At 38.2% G+C, this 21,506-nt stretch overlaps 1 protein-coding gene across 1 annotated transcript in view; it reads left to right on the top strand.

Moving 5' to 3' along the window:
• The first annotated feature begins 1,255 nt into the window (after positions 1-1,255).
• LOC125238559 (paired amphipathic helix protein Sin3a) overlaps positions 1,256-21,506 on the top strand; it is a 66,437-nt gene continuing 46,186 nt past the window's right edge. Inside the window, 8 exon segments of the mRNA XM_048145896.1 lie at positions 1,256-1,627; positions 4,324-4,424; positions 15,483-15,546; positions 16,539-16,600; positions 16,603-16,687; positions 18,275-18,494; positions 19,843-19,966; positions 20,235-20,368. Of these exon segments, the coding sequence (XP_048001853.1) occupies positions 4,353-4,424; positions 15,483-15,546; positions 16,539-16,600; positions 16,603-16,687; positions 18,275-18,494; positions 19,843-19,966; positions 20,235-20,368 (761 nt within the window). The 5' untranslated portion in view covers positions 1,256-1,627; positions 4,324-4,352.

Raw genomic sequence — 21,506 nt, 5'->3', positions numbered from 1 at the left:
AATAGCATTTTGTTAAATATAGGTGTTCCTTTCATTTCATCACCTTAACTGGATTATGGCAAAGAATAATCCAATGGCGAAAAATAATCAAAAAACTTTTTTATAAAGAGGTTTAGAAATCACGGAATCCTGCATTCCTGGAGTAGCAAAGATTTAAATAATAGTGTTCAGAATAAAGAGGACAGTAATAATTGTAATCAATAAATAGTATAGTAATCAATAATCATACAGTACATGGGAAGCTCCTTGCAAATCTTCCTCCCAGTTCTCAAATTTGTGAAATAGCAAAACGTTTTAAACATGATGAAAACTTTGATATCCTCATTATTGTTGATTATACCCTTTTTAGTTAGTGTCACAATGTACAATTAAAATTTAGAACGCACTACTGCATTCTTTCCTTTCCTCACCAAACATCAATCCTATTGTGTATTATATTTACCCGCTAAGTAGTTAGTTTAGTATTTGCTTTATTTTGCTATAATTTAGGCATCACAATTAGGTGAGCTGCTATATTTACTTAATTCATTAAATGCACTACCTGTATTCAATTCAAACTAGATGTATTTGTAAAGTATCAACAAATATTTGCACAGTAGCTAGTTAACTAAATAAATTATTGAAGGTAAACCTGGTTCATTTATTTAGCCGACCCTTGCCCTTTATCGATAGAATAGAATGTGTTGTCACGTCGCTTGCAGTAAGGCAGGTAGGAATGGTAGGATTATCCGTTTTCTAAGAGTAAGATCTACCATCTTAGTTAATCGGTATATTGAATATCATACCACCAATACCAACAAGTAACAGATGCGTGCCTGATAATTGCAAAGTTGCTGTTATTAACCTTTAAATCCACCTTGATCGACGTATTTTGCTTCTCAGTTATCTAATACATCTCATTTTTTCCCCTTGTGGCATCTTTCTGTTGTCAAGGCAACCCAACCCTCTGAAACAAACATAACATTCCCCGACCATCTCCATAAATAAGAGTCTAAAAATGGGTGATATACGCTCCGCATGAAAATGGAAAGATTTTGGCGGGAAAAGACGCTGCGCCCGGCCGTGCTCTCGATTGCAACTGTTGTATAATTTTAGAGAAAGGAGATTTGTTTTGGTCCAACACCTTCGTGGAGGTTCTTCGGTCGTGGCATTTCATATCGCGGCACGTCCGTTTCGCTCGCTATTATTCAGAGGCGTCGTTGCCGCTCCGCGTTGGAGCTCCGGGCTCGATTATTCGGTCAGGTCCGAGGCGGAGGCGCTGCGTGCAGTCAGTCGGCCGCGCAGCTTGGTGCGCGACGTTCGTCAGCGGAGCCCTCCGCTTGCGTCCCTCCTGTCCCGGGCCGGCGTTGCCGCGAGTGCGAGAGAGATAACAGGCTGTTGAGAGAGCGAGAGACGCGTGACAGAGACAGCGCTATGGCAGTGTCGCAACCTCGCCCACCTGACCGTGTTGACGCCGCGCTCGAAAAAGTTGCGCCGTTGCGCTATTTGGAGGCGCACGAATATGCTCGCGAGCGTATCGTGACGCGTTATTATCGGCACCACTTGCTTTACAACAGTTTTTTAAGTTACAAAAGGGTATTTCGACAGAAGATTGAAGAATTGACGTAATCTCGTTCAGGATTGATCGGTATGTATTATTTTTGAGTGGTTTAGGACATTGCTTAGTGTCGTGTTCCCTTATCTCCATACATCCAGATAAATAGTGGCTTACATCTTATTGCCTCACTGAGTGTGCTCTTTAAATAGTTATAGATTGGCTTTAATGCCCTCTGAATAAAATTCGCATTGATGTTCAGCCGCGCTATGTAATTGTTGGTATTTAGTCGCCATTTTCTACGTCGGTGACGAATACTGCCGCTCCGTCCCCGTTTTCACCGGCCTATTGCAAACCGGACTTTACTGCTTTAATCTGAAAGATGATTATCCTTATACAAGATCACTTATTCTTTAAAATGAGATCCGCTCGCTATGATTCACAGTGGAATAATAATAATAAGGTTTTTGTTGTTCGTTACTAAAGAAAAAGTCAAGACTTCCGGTTATTAAACCTAATTTCAAAATGCTATTTAAATTTGGGCGGGAGTGGTCAAATTAATTTCCCTTTTTCGTGCTAAACAATAATGATATTCGTATTGAAAGTTCTCTATTTTCACGTAGCGAACAAGTAACTAACTAACTCTTCTGCACTTCGAGATTATCGATTTGTGTACGTTTTCCCCTATAAATAAGTACGAGTTTGTAACGCTCATCGATGTACCTACGGACCGGTTTCTGAACGAAACTTGTGTGGGTGCCGCGACCGGAGCAAGTACTTTGAATTGAAATTCCAAATTCAAAACGGCTCTGGTAAAAGTTGTTCATCTTTGTGTTGAGTTCCATTTCAGCACAATTAAAGTTGTGTAATCACTGTAATCAATTCAGTTTCAATTTTAACGTTAGTTCTGTCATGTGAAAAGCTTGTCTATATTTGGAGTACGCTACGCATCTCGTTATTACGTGAGTAAACGGCATGTGTTTAATTAAATACGTGATCTTCGTCCTTCATAGTCTGAACATGGTACTTTGGAGTAAACTAACCTTATATGGAAAAGTTGCGTAATGATTTACAAAAACTGTTTGAAATGCTTTAGATTGTAATTGTTAAAAACGGGTCATGGCCTTGAATAAGTCACCTTGAGGATAATTGACACGTTATTTCCCGCATATATATCCACGTGCGAAGCCACGCGGTAAGAAAACAAATAATTTACTGTATTTTTTTTCATAAATGACCACGCTACATAATCCCTCTGACAAACATAACCTATGCCATTTCAATTAGCATATGTCGCAATAAGGCTTCAAGCTCACAGAAAATATCCACATGTAGTCCTGAAACCTAGTTTAACCCTACGTTAGGGTCTAGCTAGAGTGATTAGTTATATTTTTCCGTAATTTTCTCACTTTTGACAGCCCACATGTTAATCACATGTCAACTTTATCATTTTTATCTATCAAACTCTTACCGGCATTTATACAAAATGCCGAGCGACCCACTATCTTAATGTATTGTAAATCTAGAATAAAATTATTCATTAGTTTTAATATCATTGCTTTCATGAGAAACTATCCCAAGCTTCAAGAATATCTATTGAGTAATTATTGCTAAGCATTTCGAAATAAATATTAACCTTAAACTTTATTTCTTATTATCTAAATCTACACACTCATCTAGTTACATAACAGAAGCAAGTTGAAAGTTACGTTGCATAACTTCCAACTCGATATAAGCTGTGTAATGTCATGTAAGGGCAAAAACATCATACTTGAATAAAACTTAATACAGAAAATAACCAAGTTTTAATATTATTTAGTAACTATCTTAATCATTGGATCTTACACTGGAAGCAGTACTACTACTAAGTCAGCGATGATTCTAAAATACTTCTCAAAATATTGTTTCTCTGTGAATAAAGATGTGAAATATCATTTTGAACACCTCACCTGCTTAGCTACCTTTTACAAAGAAAATTGCCTGATAATATAATTGGTACAAATTTTCATAGGCCTTAGGTGACAGTTAGTGATTTTTCATGTTAAAATATTAAATTTTTTTTTTTTTTTTTTTATTATAAATGGGCTTACTCTTGACCACAGACATCACTCGCCCACCTGTTCACTCTTGATTTGAATCACACTAGAATTATCTTATCTAGTCCCCCGTTTCCCGTTGCTTACCTGAAATAGGTATGACAGCTGCGTACAAGGGGTATATCATCATTAACATTGGAAGCGTCAAACTCTAACATAGGTTATGGCGTGCCGAAAATGCTAAAACATTTATAGAATACATAATTTATTTATTTATTTTATGGGTTTTACGAGATTTTAAGATATATTTACTGTATTTGCCTCATTGGGGCACAGCATTGTAAATACTTACATATAGTTTAAAGGAAAAGATATAGTAAATACCATAACAGTAAAAAATAAAACAAATTCTTTTCCTTCATTGTGTCATAATTGCATCAATGAGCCTTGATAATGATATTTATTAAAATTCTTATTGACTGAGAATTAAACATAAGTTTACAAATCATTAAATAAATATTATAGGACATTCTTATCCTATCCTCAACTGAGAACAATGTATTTAATATAAAAGTATTATAAACAAATATTTGTGCTCATCACACAAATAAATGCCTTCTGGGGATTGGAACCCGGGATCATGGCTTAACAGGCAGAATCAGGCTATGCCAGACCGTTAATCAAACCTTAGCATATGTCCCTTTGTATGCCTTATAATTTGTAAGTTTGTAACACAGTATTGTAAAATTCCAGGTGATCGTGTGATGGCTCTCTGATCCACCATGATGAAGCGAACAGGCGTCCCCCGGCTGGCCCCGGATGAGCCTGCCCCGCTGCCTCAGTCACCTGCTCAGGTACGTCTCTTACCCTTTTCTGTCGCTTGCATACTCCATTTTAAATATGAAGGCCTGGGGCCCATTTCTCGTAGCTACAAGTTACAATTTTTTAGACGACCGGTCTGGCTCAGTCGGTAGTGACCCTGCCTGCTAAGCCGCGGTCCTGGGTTCGAATCCCGGTAAGGGCATTTATTTGTGTGATGAGCACTGATATTTGTTCCTGAGTCATGGATGTTTTCTATGTATATAAGTATGTATTTATCTATTTAAGTATGTATATCGTCGCTTAGCACCCATAGTACAAGCTTTGCTTAGTTTGGGGCTAAGTTGATCTGTGTAAGGTGTCCCCAATATTTATTTATTTATTTATTTAATTTACAAGTGGTTGTCAATGTCTAATATGACAAGTTTAAAAGAGACTTCCGCTTGTAACTTGTAACTTTAACAATACAGAAAGAATGATGTAGGTGTCAAAGACATCTTGTTTTCAAACACTGTGCATATACTGAGAAGGGCACATGATCATGATAGCCTAGAGGTCAGTGTTAGATGAAGATTATAGTTTCAACCCTGCCTCTGTTACCAATTTGAAGAGCTTGGTCAAAAATAAATTAACCCTTAAATGCATGACCTTGACGAAGATTTATTCAAATTTGAATTTTAACATGCTGTCATTAGAGTCAAAAATAGATGATGCATATATACATCACTATGCATTTGGGTTAATGAAAAGATTTAGGGCCAGTTGACCCAACTAAATTTGACAGACACATCATCGTCACGCAGCAGACGTCTATGGAACTTTCCATACAATAAAATTTAACGAACGCTTTAACGGTGACAGACTGTTTGATGCAATTGGCCCTTAGTAAAAAAGGATTGGTATTTTTCATCATTTGACCTTAAAGAGCTTGGTCAAATATAAATTAATAAGTTAGTAAAAAAGTATTGAATTTTTTTTATCATTTGACATACTTAGCGCCAATGAGCAAAGGGAGCATCATGGCACTGGTCCCACCGCGAGCTAGGAAGCTATGAGCTATCGGCTATAAAAACGAACAAAAGATAAGCACTCCCGTGCGAATAAAAGAGACACGGCGATTTTGATAGCTCACCGCTGGGCGAGTAACTATAAACATCGCCGTGTCTCTTTTATTTGCACGGGAGTGATTATTTTTTGTTCGTTTTTATAGCCGATAGCTCATAGCTTACTAGCTCGCGGTGGGACCAGTGCCTAAAAGGGTTGTTCTGTACAATTGCGATTTTTTTTTCGGCGTCTAAAGCAGGCGGTCATATTTTTGTATAGAAATTACTGCATAACGCCTTAGATAAAGATGCTCTTACACCAGCCAATTTAAAAAAAATCGCGTTATGTGTACTGTGTACATGACAAGTTGATAACGGTAGATTTTTCATGTAATGCTTCAAAGTATGCCCTCAGTAGTCATAAAATATTCAAATTAACATCTGCAAAATGTCAATTAACCTGCATTCAATTATAACTTGTTCCCCCATTTCCCGTTGCTTACCTGCGATAGGTATGACAGCTGCGTACAAGGGGTATATTATAGTTAACATTGGAAGCGTCAAACTCTATCATAGATTATGGCGTGCCGAAAATGCTAATACACATATACTGAACATTTCTTTTATTTATAACTAGCCCCGCGGCTTCAACTTCGAAAATTACGGAATCTCCACTTCCAATATTAAAGTGGTGGGTTATGAGACACAAAGTCCTATGATTCATATCTCCACTTTAAAAATCATGCCGATTCGTCGCTACGTTTTGCCGTCAAAGACGGACAAACAAACAGACACCCACACTTTCCCATTTATAATATTAGTATGGATCTTTGCTCAATTAAATTCAAAGGAAATTTTTCCTCTTATAAATAATTTCTTATTTTCATATATGCGACCCGCCCCGGCTTCACACATCCTTCCTCTAGAATCACTCTATCTATTTAAAAAAACCGCATCAAAATCCGTTGCGTAGTTTTAAAGATTTAAGCATACATAGGGACATAGGGACGGAGAAAGCGAATTTGTTTTATACTATGTAGTGATATACCATAGATCAAGCAAACGTATCTACTTAGCGTGTCAATTGAACTCAGTAAAATCCATTGCGTTGTCCGTCTTTAATCGCTTGTAGCTTTTGTCCGTCTTTAATCGCTTGTAGCTTTCGAGAGTCAATTTTTGTAAGTTGAAGTCAATTAAAACATTAAAAACGCCTCGTTACGTGATATTTAATTGCAACAACACAAAAAATATGAACACTCAAGGGCCTGACATATTTAACATCACAGGCAAGTAACAACTTCAGTACAAAATCTGACAGCTCGGCCGCCATACAAATAGATGAACTTGTTTCTTCTGTATAAATCTAGTTCTGTGTTTTCATAGGGTAGACCCTTAGGTAGAGTAGACATTTGTGCAACTACAACCCCTACACTACATACATAGGTACAACATTAGTTATTTTTGCCAAAATATTATTGTTCATAAACACGTATTTTATTGGACATTAGGAATAAACATAAACAGTGTTACAAAAGTAATACTAAGAATAGCTTTGACCGGGTTAAAATAACGACACACTACAACACTGAATTAATTTTGTTTTTTGTTTGACTAAATTAAAAGGTAAACAAATGAATGTCACAAGTTGATTAAACTTTGACTTTGTTACAAAATAAAAGATAGATACTTATGATTATGACGTGATTCTTGGATATCATTGAATCAGAAAATAACAATGTAAGGGACAGTGGGACAGTCATCAGTAATAACATCGCAGTCACACAAAAAGAAGGCTGCAAAAATATCTGTCATACTCATTTCTAGAGTTATAAGAGAGGACATAAAATAGTAGAAATGATATAAAATGGAACTAGATACAAAATTGTTGCCATGCTACGTCAAAAATACGCCAGTTACGTCGAAAGTGGCGCCATGATTGTCAACTATTTTATGACATGGTGTAGTGTCGTAGAAATTTCACATTTAGTGACGAAATTGCCACAATCTGTAACCTGGGGGCCGATTTTTGAGTCTCACGGCGTTCGAATTCAGAATATTGTCACTGAAAATTATAGGCAATTCACCGTTTTCAACCGGTATTTTAGTGACAGTGAGACTCAAAAATCGGCCCCCTGTAGGAAATTATAGAAAATCCGAACCAGAAATATAATAATATGACTATTGTCAGAAGGGCGCTGTTATTATGATGTATGGAGTGTCAGTTCACTTTAGTATGAAGAAAATAGTATGAAATTCTACATCATGGCGCGTACGCGTAGTCATATATTTCTGTTAGCCTTAGAGCCATGTCAACCGTATTCCTGACTTTCCTGAGATACTTAATACAACTGGTGTCTTATTGCAAGAACAATAATATCTACACTGGAATGGACTGTTTATGTAGACTGTAGTTTTTTAATATGATCTTTTTACGCGTCGATACACATGCTTACTTTTGGAAAGTGTTACAATTTACATAAACAATGGGTTTCGTACGCTAGGATGACGGAGGGACTCTAGTTTTTCGTTTTATTTAGGACTTCTGCTAATTCTTATAATATTTTTAAATTAAACTGACTCGACTTTAAGATCGCAGGTTCGAGTCCTGCATGAGGTATGAATTTTTACTTTAATTAAAAAATATAGTGTCTCTCTCAGATGTTTCTGCACAATAAAAAAAAAAATCTAACAGAAAATCTATCACGAAAGTTACGAAGGTACAATTTCTAGTCGACCCAACCAAAGACGTTTAACTCTCCCTATTATAAGTCTATAACTCTATAGACAGATCAGAGGAGACAGATTGTAATCTGTTATCCTTGTGGTGCAATAAAGAATATTTACTTACTTACAGATAGTCTAAAAAAAAACGTACCTACCTCTGAATCGTCAAGGAAAATGTAGGCTCGTCTAGATGGATATACACCTTTTGTTGACTCTCGGCTAAATGGCGCTAATATTAATATTTGGCAATTTTAGCACACATCAAGATAACAGTATGGGCCAAATTGTCAAAACAGAGGTTCAACAGTAATCCGGTAGCAATGTATGTACTGTGACTACACATTTTACTAGTAATTCTCTATATAATATACTCTATCATCTTTGACCCAACCTTCCAGCGTTGGACGCGTACCAAAACACGGCCCAACTGGTTTGTGCAATCGGGTGCATTGACATGTCTATCGGGCGCTCAGTCGCTCACGTATCGAAACAGGTGTTAAGGCGCGCCTACACTGTCGAAAGTGTGGTCAACACTTTAATTTCGTAGATGATAAAGGCGCGCTTACACTGTCGAAAGTGTGGTTAACACAACAAATTCCTTTCCCTTAACAAACTACTGTCCATATTTTTTGTCACATAAGAGTTGTTCCAGACATCGGGTCAAATTAAATTTCCTCGACCATACATTCGTCGTCTTTCAAAAGTCTTTTCAAGTTGTCTCAGCCCTTATCTGTCATTTTGACATTGTGTTTGTTAGAAAGTGACAAAGATTTGCTAAGTTTTAGGAATAAAGCGGTGAGACAGAAATGTATTAATTTAAATGTTTTCATAGTATAACATAATCGTCACTACTTTGAAAAAATCTCGTATCTCACGCTGCTCCTCAAAGTTAAAACGCAGTAAGTCTATATGCATTCCATACATACTTACTACAATTTTCTTTTCATTGACAGACGAAGATACAAGTTTTTTAAAAGTAGTGACGATATTCTTCATTAATGCCCATGATTTTACATTTATACGGATTAAAATCCGGTAGTATTTTAATATACATATATTGTGTTCTGACAGTTCCACTTTTTAAATCCATAGTGAAGACATAATCCACATTTGAGGAATCAATTATGCCAATCAAATGACATGCAATTATCAATAGCATGCAAGAATCTAACGAACAATTTCTTGAAAAAACTACTGAATATTAAATTTGCTACTATAATGCTCAATAAAATGAATATTTATTTACATACAACGCGTATTAATTTTTACTTGCAGAAATACTTTCAATTTTTTAAATAACACACATGCCTAAAAGTTTTGCCGTTTTTCTAACCGGTTGAAATTTACTTACACATGCTATTTAACAATAAGTACATATTTTGTTCAAATTATTAATAAAAAAATGTTTTGAGTATTTGATAACAGCGCGATTCAGAGATGTTTAAATGAACAGCGCCACCTAGTGAGCGTGAGTGAATCGTATAGCTAACGCCATCTAGTGAACTTTTAAATCGATTAATTCAAAGACGATGCTTGTCAGAGTATTACTATACGCTTAACACATTCACTACCAACAAACAAACTAAGTCAGAAACCGGTCGTAATTTATAAGTTTTATAAACCCGCTTGTATGGCGAGAACCCGCCCAGCGGTATCTGAGCAAAGTTTACAAGTGTCCACCAGGCGGGTTCCTGGTGTTGATCGTATTAAAGAGCCTGTTACGTTTACGTGCCGAGTGCTGAAGGCCTAAAAGCTCGGCCACACATGCGCGTTTGGATAGCGTAGGCGGAGCGGTAGCGGAGCATCAGCGGAGCGCAACGATAGCGGTGCGCCGGACGAACGCTGGCGTTGCGCCCAGCGGATGCCGGCGGGAGCTAACGAGCGCGGATTGCGAGCGGAACGCCAGTGTTCAGCCGGCGCACCGCTATCATTGCGCTCCGCTAACGCTGCGCTATCAAAACGCTTTATGTGTGGCGGAGGCTTTAGGGACCTTAACATTCCACTATTACCGTACAGAATATATTCTACGATACTAATCAATGTAGTTGTAACTGTATGTATGCAAATAACAATACAAGTCAATAGTAATTACCGATAGCGAGTAAACAGCGGGTTATCAGGTGTTATCGGTGAGGCGAGGTGAGGTGTGTCAACAACAGTGTTTTAAACTGCCCCAGAAAACTATAATCGTATTTAAAGTCACATACAGGTCGAACGCGATTAATTAACATTATTTAACCCCCGACGCAAAAACGACGGGGTGTTATAAGTTTGACGTGTCTGTCTGTGTGTGTGTCTGTCTGTCTGTCTGTCTGTTTGTCTGTGTGTGTGTGTCTGTGGCATCGTAGCTCCCGAACGGATGAACCGATTTGGATTTAGTTTTTTTTGTCTGAAAGCTGAGTAAGTCGTGTTCTTAGCCATGTTTCATGAAAAAAATGAAAATGAAATATTTATTTTTCAAATAGGCATATTACAATGCGCATATGAACGTCAAATAAAGCTACGCCGGCTCTAACCCTACGCCTCAGCCTCGAGAAGATTTCAGTCCCAACTCATTTGGGAGGGGGGTATCCACTATGGGACCGGCAAGAAACTCGGCGGGCCACTTCTTTTCAAAACATTACATCTTACACTTCACATACGATACAATTTAACATTCAAAAGTATTCATCAAAAATAAGCGCAATACAAAACACGGAGAAACTAAAAAGCAAAAAATAATAAACCTTTGAATTCAGATTTCTTATCGTATTGCAATATTTGCAATAATCTATACATCCAAATTATAAACAAATCAATTATTTTTGTAGTCGGTACCAGACCTGTTCGTCGCCTTGCTATTGTCTGTTTGCCCCACCCAACCATACACAGGCTGGTACCGACTCCAAAAATAATTGATTTGTTTATAATTTGGATGTATAGATTATTGCAATACGATAAGAAATCTGAATTCAAAGGTTTATTATTTTTTGCTTTTTAGTTTCTCCGTGTTTTGTAACGCGCTTATTTTTGAAGGCGGTTTTATTTTTTGTTAAAAAATTAATTTATTTGTTGATTTTTAGTGGTTCCTAGTGATATTATATGTATCAGTCCGAATATATGTACAGTAGTGAAAGAATTATCCTTTAACTCCTAACCATTGAGGAGTTGACCTTCCATCATCAGCTCAGCCACATAAAATTACTACCGTCAGGCGTAAATACTGGTGTACATTTTAAAAACATTCAGTCGAATTGAGAACCTCCTCCTTTTTTGAAACATTCAGTCGAATTGAGAACCTCCTCCTTTTTTGAAACATTCAGTCGAATTGAGAACCTCCTCCTTTTTTGAAGTCGGTTAAAAAAAAAATGTTAACAGACTAGGCTTGGCTCAGTTGGCCCGACGCTACGCTCGGGAGACGCTAGATGTGGTGGGGCCCTTAGATATATTTTTGTTAGCGAGAGTAAAAACCAATTTTATAGAATAAATTCACTTAGACGAATTCAATTTAGGAGGAAGAGGTTCTCTCACGTATGTCATATATACCATAGATCAAGCAAACGTATCTACTTAGCGTGTCAAATGAACTCAGTGAAATCCACTGAGTTGTCCGTCTTTACTCGCAGCTTGCAGCTTTCGGGTGTCAATTTTTGTAAGTTGAAGTCAACCAAAACATAAAAAATGCCTCGTTACGTGATATTCAATTGCAACAACACAAAAATTATGAACAATCAAGAGCCTGAGACATATTTAAAATTACAGGCAAGAATCAACTTCAGTACAAAATTTGACACGATCGGCCCCTATACAAATATATGAATTTTCCCCTCACTAGCTCGGAAACACGTGTTTTGTCCTTTAATACCAGCGGGTAAAAACGCATTTTATCCACTAGTGGGTAAAGTAATTTGACCTTGAATAAAGTCAAATTAACTGCTTTAAAATTGATAAAAGTAGGTGAATCTAGTAATAAAGATGATTTACCACCTGTGGAACTACTGGAAGCAGTGATAAACGCATTTTTTGCGTTGTAGTTTCCTCGCTATAGTGAGGGGAAAAGTTTTGTGTTACACTCGGGTGCAAATGTATTTTACTTCTCGTGTGTTAAAAAACTCGCAAGTTCAGGATTCTATTCTCGAACCACTCGCTTCGCTCGTGGTTCAACTATAGATTCCTTTCACTTGCTCGTTTTCCAATTCCACACTCGGCGTTAAAATACAACTTTGCCCCCTTGTATAACAAATAACTATTGTTTCTTCTATCTAACTTAAGTTCTGTGGGTTCGCTCCTTCCGTGGCAACTCAAAAAAAAAATGTCTGCTACAAAAGACAACCAATTTTGTATTTATTGTACAAAAGATATTCTTTATCTGTGACAACATACTCAACATAGTGTATGTACTTTGTAAAAATATTGTAGTAAGGGAAAAGGTAACATATTATTGATTGTAAGAGTTCTCTATGCAGTAAAAATAGCTTTCATATGATAGGTTGTTGTCAAGCTATTACTGCTATTAGTTATTGTCATCGATCGTACGCTGGCAATATTTAAATAGTTCGCATGTCACCAGTAAATACATACCACTATCATTATGTAGACTGACTAGTAACTAAATTATTACTAGTAGAAGTGTTATAGTCTAAACATTCGTGCCTAGAGTTTGTTTAAATAGAAAGTCACTCTGATGGACACAATATCGCGTTTATTAGCGTTTTCAGAAGTATTAGAAAAATCGCGTTTGACATTTATAGTCGCGCGCGACATGAGTTCTGCACCGATAGCATGGTCGCGCGATAAACGATAAGGGCCCCCTAACATCACTGTATGGCTGTATGGAGAAAGACGTCGCGCTGACGCGGGCTTTGCCATACGGCCTGACGCTACGCTCGCGAGATGCTAGATGTGGGGGGGGGGGGGGGGGGGGGGCATAGTGCGAAAGGGACGGCCTGATGTTATATCATTTATCGCGCGACCATGATTGCCTGCCGCTGAGCACTTGAGCAGTATCTATGTCGCGTTTTATAGTCACATAAACACACAATAATGTAAAGGACATGTCAAACAGTAGCATTAATAACTAATTATTAATAGTTATTTGTTTTACAAGGGGGCAAAGTTGTTGTTTAACCGCACGTGCCAATATTGATACCCGAGCAAGCGAAAGATTCCAATATTGAACCGCGAGCGTAGCGAGTGGTTCAAAAGTGGAATCTTGAGCGTTGCGAGGGTTTCAAGGCACGAAGGTTAAACAAACTTTGCCACCGAGTGAAACACAAAATTTTCACCACACCAACACTATGAAAATATCAACTGTAAAACATCAAAATAAATAAAATATTTCAATTTATTCAACGTTTAGGATTCAAAATCATCATTTATACGTGAATTCCAACACCCAGCTTTAGACATCAAGTTAAAATTTGTATGAAATTACTTTGCACTCTTGTGGATAAAATGCAATTTTGCTATCTGTTTTCAAATAGCAAAGAAAGCCTTTATCAGTTGGTGTGGTGAAAATATTATTATTAAATATAGCAGCAGTCGTTCACCTATCGAATAAGTGACAAAATATGATAGACATTTGTCATGAATGTCACGATTGAACGCGACAGTATCTCGCCGCGACATAGACCACACGTCTCCGTAAATCTATGAATAAGGACGTAGCGTAGTCTTATCTCGCGGCAACATATCTCGCGCCGATCATTTTTATTTTTATGGGATAGGAGGCAAACGAGCAGACAGGTCGCCTGATGGAAAGCGATCACCGCCGCCCATGGACACCCGAAACACCAGAGGTGTTGGAGGTGCGTTGCCAGCCTTTAAGATGGGTGTACGCTCTTTTCTTGAAGGTCGTATCGGTCCGGAAATATTGCCCTGTTATTTCCATAATTTTTCAGTTCAGACATAACATAAAACATAGTATATAATATATAAACACGAGCGTCATCTGACGCTGCCCACGTAACTCTCCCGGCAGATTACTCAGAGATCTATATTTAAACCGGCGTACTATATTCACAAACCTTGGTTTTTTGCATGAGTTAATTTTAACTTGGCGAGTTTAGTTCGAAAATAGTGGGTGGTTAGCCAACGCCATGCTGTTTTCGGTTAGAATCTTTAATTATTTATGTAGGCTTTGTTGATGTGAAAACTAAATCTGAGAACTGTTTAATTTGGCAGTTTTTGGACGATAAGTATTGATGGAGTTTCATGTTGTGTTTAATAAAACAAGTCAAACAAGGGATAAGTTCGCCTTTGTACTTCCTCCTTTATATTTGGTGTCTTGCATATTTTATGTTGGTGGTACAATAAAGAGTTTACTTAGTTACTTACTTGCAAGTCTTTGATAACATTAACTTGATGATATTGCCACGTATATTGAAAAAGAAGGAGAGAAAAAGTATTCATTCATAAGGTCTAAACAAGTCATTGTTTACCTTTAATTTTTAAATTTTCTTAAAATTGAATAATACCTATAAACATACTTTTGAATAATAATACATATAAGGTACCTATACGGAGCGCCCAATGTGCTCAACTGCCCATAAGTTTCAGAATATGTCTTTCAAAGCGTTAACGTGTTTCGATATTGTTGAGCACTTCGGCTGCCCCTATTTACCGGCTATTTTATATCTGAAGACTACTGTACCATAAATCAATAATTCTATCTCAATAAATTCAATAATATTGCCAGTATTTATTTCAGTATACTATTAATACTGAATACCTTTATTCCATGCAATAATAAAAAGTAATAGGTATAATTACGTCTATCACGATGAGCGGAGTAATGCTTTTTGTACGCATTACGAGCGATATGCTTTATAAGTTATATTAGTATAAAACCTGTATCGTATCGTTTTTGCTGTAGATTAGCTATTTAAATTATTAAACTTGTATGCTTTACTAGTGCCGATAGTTAATAGTTGTAACGTTTATTACAATAATTATAATAAGAAATAAGTATGTAATTGCCTCCATCTGTTAACTATTTATTTGTAAGATTAGAAAGACATATAAGAAATGATGAGTTAAAATTAAATGGGATTGGAACCAATTGTTATCCCTGTCTCAAATTTTGTTCAATAAGATTTGGCGTAAAGGGCTGGAATCCAGGACAAAATATCCTGAGAAAATAAATAAGAATTTGACACAATTCGCGGCTGACAAGCTAAGATGACGTCATGTGGAAAATATTTCGACCGGCTAACCCAATTATTTTTTTATTAAAAGAATAAGTCAGTTTAAATTGATTATTGTGTATAGGTTCTATATTATTTTAATAATTAAACATTTGGGCTGTCTATATTCATTTTAAAATAACATATTTTTCTATTGTTACAGATGCAGCAAGCTGGTGCAAGCAATATGCACACTTTGGCCCAGTCGGCCCAACCCCAAATCATTGGTTAGTGCTTTAAAAGTGTCTTGATACTAAACTTTCAATAAATAAATATTTTCAGAGCTCTTCTCACTACCAGACAAAAAACAGAGGGTTCTCTTGTCCGACACCTCTGATCTGATCAAAGTTCACAAGTACACACCACGTGGGCACATCTCGGACACTGGCGATCAAATATATGAAAGAGGCGCGTTCCTAGCAGACATTCTAAGCTCGTGTAGGTGAACGCATACCATGCTTGTATGAGTGAGATATGACAGGTCGACTGTTCACGTTTTTGACAGGCGGTAACTGTGAGGTAACCAAGAGGGGGTGAGCGGCACTTTCAGCGGGGAGCAGGAGTGGCCATACTGTACGATAGTACTCTTTATTATACTGTGACGTGGGTTCTTCGTTGCAAAAGTGTTAAAAGATTCAGTATTCTCCCCGCAGTTACTTATTCACTTGTGATGTTACCAAAGTTGACGAATCAGTTGATTCAGTTGCAATATCATCGCTTCGCTTAGTGATTTACTGAAATAACCAACATTTTTTATCACAGCCAGCATCAAATATATGTATAGTGACTTCCAAAATGTCCATATATATCGGGATATATTCCAGAGGTGTGATGCTAGGTTGCGAATCGTCCATTGTAAATATTCCGATGATTCTGAACGCATCGCAGTTTTCGCTCAAAAAACCGCTATTTTTAAACCGGTTTTTAGAAGAACTCTTTTATAAAGGTTTCGTTCGATTAACCGGTTTAGAACAAAAGAAACCGGTTTTTTCCGCAGCATGATAGGTAATACTGTTCTAACCAAACAAAAAACTCGCTGCGTGAACTTGGGTATTTAGGTGCGTCTCGCCGCTCGTCGAATAAACCGGTTTATTTCGGTTAAAATAAAGTTCTCATAACGTTCGCCTTCTTTAAAAAGTTCGGAGTAAAATCGAAATAAACCGGTTTTAACCGGTTCCGAGCCTTTCCTACTAGTGACACTAATGGTGTATCCCCACAGGTCCAGCGGCCATGCTATCAGTGGGCGGGTACGCGCGCGGCGCGCGGCCCGCGGCCCCGCGCCGCCCGTCATCAACTACATGAAGGCCGGCGTGCAGTACCCCAAGCAGCCGCCGCAGCCGCAACAACCGCCTTTACGGCACAAGGTTAGCAAAGTTTTTTTAATACTACGTCGGTGGCAAACAAGCATACGGCCCGCCTGATGTAAAGCGGTCACCGTAACCTATGGACGCCTGCAACTCTAACAGTGTCACATGCGCGTTGCCACCCCATTAGAAACTTGTACATTCCCTTTTGCTGTGTTAAGTACACAGCAAGCTCTAAGAAGGGTTCGGGTTGCCGACGGACGACGGACAATAGACGGAACAAGTTAGTTCCGTAAGTCCTCCCGTCATCAGCACACCGCACCCTCGTTGAGCTCTGGCAGCCTTACTCACCGGCAGGAACACAACACTATGAGTAGGCTCTGCTCTAGATTCGAGCGAAGTAAGTCCGTTTTCACATTATCCGATCCGATATCGGAAGGATTTCAATGGAAAGAATCCAAGATGGCGCCTGTTATGTATGGGATATCGGTCCGACATCCATCGGATTGGATAATGTCAAAACGCATTTACAGTGAATGACAAGGGCCAGTTACAACGACCATAGTGGACATACGCAGCGCCCGGGTCTTTCACGAGAATGTCGCTTAGACGCTTACATGTTTTTTCCTTCTATGGCAGATATTTCAATCAAATCCGTAAAGTTCGAGAAAATACTTTCAATTTGTTAACCATGAAAGGTTATCAGACATAAATTCGCTTTTTTAACGTCTTCAGAAGTATTAGAAGAATTGCATGTCGTAAGCGATATTCTCATGGCATTCCCCGCCAGAGAATGCAGAGATCTATGAAATTTTACTCAGAATAAAATTTTGCGAACACTGACGGTGACAGATGGTTTGTTGCAACCGAACCCTAATTGCCAGTTGACTCTTAGTTTTATTGATCGGACTGTTTGATGCAACTGTCCAACGCCATATGTTAGGATCCTTATCAAACACAGACGAAGGGTTAAGTTAACCGATGACAGACTGTTTTATTTTTAGTATCAACGTCTAGTCAGCGTTATGGAAAATGGTGCCGACGAAATCGTGCCAATGTTGCGTCCAACAGCAGTAGGATTCATTGAAAAAATTCCTTAATTAAAGAGACAATGATGAAACACATGCTATGTGCAAAACCAGACTCCCTGTGATGATACACGCATGCTGCCTTCCTACTGAAGTCTCCTATAAACATAATTACTTCTTATGAGTATGTGCTGCAAACTATTCTACCTTGTGTTGCTTTCATGATTGTGCTACAATTCAGCGTAAAATTAATAATAATATATAAATAAATAAATATTATTGGACATTCTTACTCAGATTGATTGAGGCCCATGGTAAGCTCAAGAAGGCTTATGTTGTGGGTACTCAGACAACGATATATATAATATATAAATACTTATATACATAGAAAACATCCATGACTCGGGAACAAATATAAACAAATATAACAAATATTAAGTGTTATGAAATAACTGCAAGAATAGTCATCAGAATTTCTGTGACTTTGTGACATACAAAATATTAGATAATCCCAAAATGAATCTACATTAGGGAGTCGGCCGCTTTTATATGACCTTAAAACCAGGTATCTCAAAGTCAAAAGCTCCATTTGAAGTAGTCGTTTCTCGTACAGCTGGTGGCAGCGCCGCCGCAGCAGCCGCTGCCGCTCGGAGCCGCCGGCCCGGGCCGCCAGTCGCCGCCCGCCGCGCTGCCCGCCGCCGCGCAGCCGCCCGGCGCGCAGTTCCAGCGGCTCAAGGTCGAGGACGCTCTGTCCTACCTCGACCTCGTCAAATACAAGTTCAACACTCAACCACAAGTCTATAACGACTTTCTGGACATCATGAAGGAGTTTAAGAGTCAAACGTGAGTGTATTTTCTGTTTTATGATAAAAATATGTAATTATAAATACTCAAAGCGGAGCGGCAGCTGACGCTCATGAGGAATCAGTATCCGCGCGCACAGTTCTAGCGGCTCAAGGTCGAAGACGCTCTGTCGTCAAGTAAAGTTCAACACGCAGCGACAAGTTTATAACAACTTTGGACATTATGAAGGAGTTTAAAAGCCAGACATAAGTTTTTCTATGTTGTATCATTAAAATAAGTAGTTATAAAGCGGAGCGGCAGCTGACGCTCATGAGGAACAATATCCGCCGGGCACAGTTCCAGCGACTCAACGTCGAAGATGCTCTGTCTTACCTCGATCTCTTCAAATACAACCACAAGTTTATAATAACTTTCTGAACATTATGAAGTAGTTTAAGTGTCATCAAAGGTGAGTCTGTTTATCATTAAAATATGTAGTTATAAATACTCAAAGCGGAGCAGCAGCTGACGTTCACGAGGAGTCAATACTCGCGCAGTCTGTTCCTAAAAACATTAAATTAATCCAAAATCCAAAATAGCAATTCATAAAGTGACGTACTACTAATAAATGCTTATATAATATGGAAAAAGTCTTATTATATCATTACCTATAATCAGATACATACATTTCTATACATAAAAAAGACAATGATGAAACACATGCGATGTGCAAAAACAGATTCTCTGTGGTGATACACGCATGCTGCCTTCCTACTGAAGTCTTTATCAAAATAGCTGTTTTAGAAGATTATACTAAGATCTAAAGATCAATTCACGAAAGTTGGCACAAATGGAAGAAACTAAACTTTGATTGTGTGACACTATCAACATACAGCCGTAATTTTCAAAAGCTACCATTTTATTGGTATATCATGTTATCGGCACCGTGTACATATAAGGGCATTTTCAGAATTTGGGACACCCCAATTAGCGAAAGCTGTTAACAAAAATTAAGTCACTGTCCGTTTCGTGACGATAATTAAGCATGATATTTCTATAAAAATATTGTCTTTGTGTTAATAACATAAACTTTAAGCGATAATCTACATTCAGAATGTGAAAAAATTACATTTTTCGACAGATTTTATGCTTAATTTGTCGTCACAAAACTGATAGTGAGTTAATTTTTGTTAACAACTTTCGCTAATTGGGGTGTCCTAAATTCTGAAAATGTCCATAATCTATCACACTGCACATGCATAATTATTTTCATTCCCTCATTTGTTCCATTCATGCCAGCTCTTGTAAACATAGAGAAAAATTACCAATGATTACTTTAGATGCCATACATTTAAGATCTAGATTTGAGAAATAATTAAATAATTTCTAAACCTAGGTTATATTCCAGGATTGACACTCCCGGGGTAATCACCAGGGTCTCGAACCTGTTCAAGGGGCACCCGGAGCTTATAGTCGGCTTCAACACTTTCCTGCCCCCGGGATACAAGATTGAAGTACAGAGCAATGGACAGGTATGTGAATTTTGTCTTCCTTGCCTGCAAAATTGCGTGGAGAAGTTATGAACGAATTGATTAATAAATTTACACAATTTAGACTTCTTATTTTAGTGTATTGATTGTTAAAGTTAGAATCAAATAAATATTTCTAGCAATAGGCACTTAGCAAAGTAATCCTTTACCAGTTGGTGTGATGAAAATTTAATTTCGTGTGCGAGGAAATCGCTGTCCAGTTTTGTCACAGTCATAGTGTCAGCAGTATTGTAACTCTGTATCCCCGCAGGTGTCAGTGTCGATGCCGTCTCCGACCGGGCTGAACAGCGGCGGCGTGCTGCTGGGCGTGGGCAGCGTGGGCGCCGTGCCGCAGCCCGCGCACCACCCGCCCGCGCAGCTCGTGCACCTGCTGCCCGTCGCGCAGTGAGTACACTACTAGCTCCACTTACACGCTATCCTGGAATAGGGATGACGACTATATAAGCGCTGGTAGCCTAGCGGTCAGTACGTGCGACTTTCGTTCCGGAGGTCGAGTTTGTCGGAACTTATGGACAGGTTGCCAGCCTCTCGCCTACGCCACAATTTAACCCATATCCCACAGTCGCCTTCTACGACACCCACGGGAAGAAAGGGGGTGGTGAAATTCTTAACCCGTCACCACACGGGCACATGTGTAATTATCCATACTAATATCCATCCATACTAATATTATAAATGCGAAAGTAACTCTGTCTGTCTGTCTGTCTGTCTGTCTGTCTGTTACGCTTTCCCGCTTAAACCACGCAGCCGATTTTGATGAAATTTGGAACAGATAATCTTTAGACCCTGAGACAAAACATAGGCTACTTTTTATTTCGAAAAAAAGGGATGAAGGGGTTGAAAAAGAGGTTGAAAGTTTGTATGGGATTTCTTAATTTTAAAAGATAAAACCATGAAACTTTATATTTTAGCACTTGATAAGAAATCATTAAACATATATTTAAAGTCACATACAGGTCGAACGCGATTAATTAACATTATTTTTACCTTTAAAATAAACATGGTGGGAAATAAACATTAACTAAAAGCGGGTAGATTATATTTATTTGTCTACCCCGAACATTTATATAAATTAATATCGGGTAGTTTTGTGTTGTTTACATCTCCGGTGACATTTTGCTGGGACGTCAGTCTTCCGCGTGCAACTGGCCTGTGCAACCTGGCCGAAACGTTGGGAAAAAAGGTAAAAATAATGTTAATTAATCGCGTTCGACCTGTGACTTTAAATATGTGTACAAAGCGCGAGAACTTAAAGTGTTATATCATTAAACATCTTGATAAGGGATAGGGATAGCGATAGGGATAGCGATAGGGATAGCGATAGGGATAGGGATAGCGATAGGGATAGCGATAGCGATAGGGATAGGGATACGGATAATATGGGTATCGTTAGAGGGATACGGATAATCGGTCGGCGGTCTCTTACAATCAATGTGCTCTAAGACGATCGTTGTTTGCTTGCTTGAAGATTACGTTTGCGATAAGTATAAGCAAAATGTAAAAAATTGTAAGGGATAATAGA

This window comes from Leguminivora glycinivorella, chromosome 24, assembly GCF_023078275.1.
Source record: "Leguminivora glycinivorella isolate SPB_JAAS2020 chromosome 24, LegGlyc_1.1, whole genome shotgun sequence".
NCBI lineage: Eukaryota > Metazoa > Arthropoda > Insecta > Lepidoptera > Tortricidae > Leguminivora > Leguminivora glycinivorella.
The sequence above is the reverse complement of the archived record's forward strand: the minus strand, read 5'-3'. Positions and strand labels throughout refer to the sequence as shown.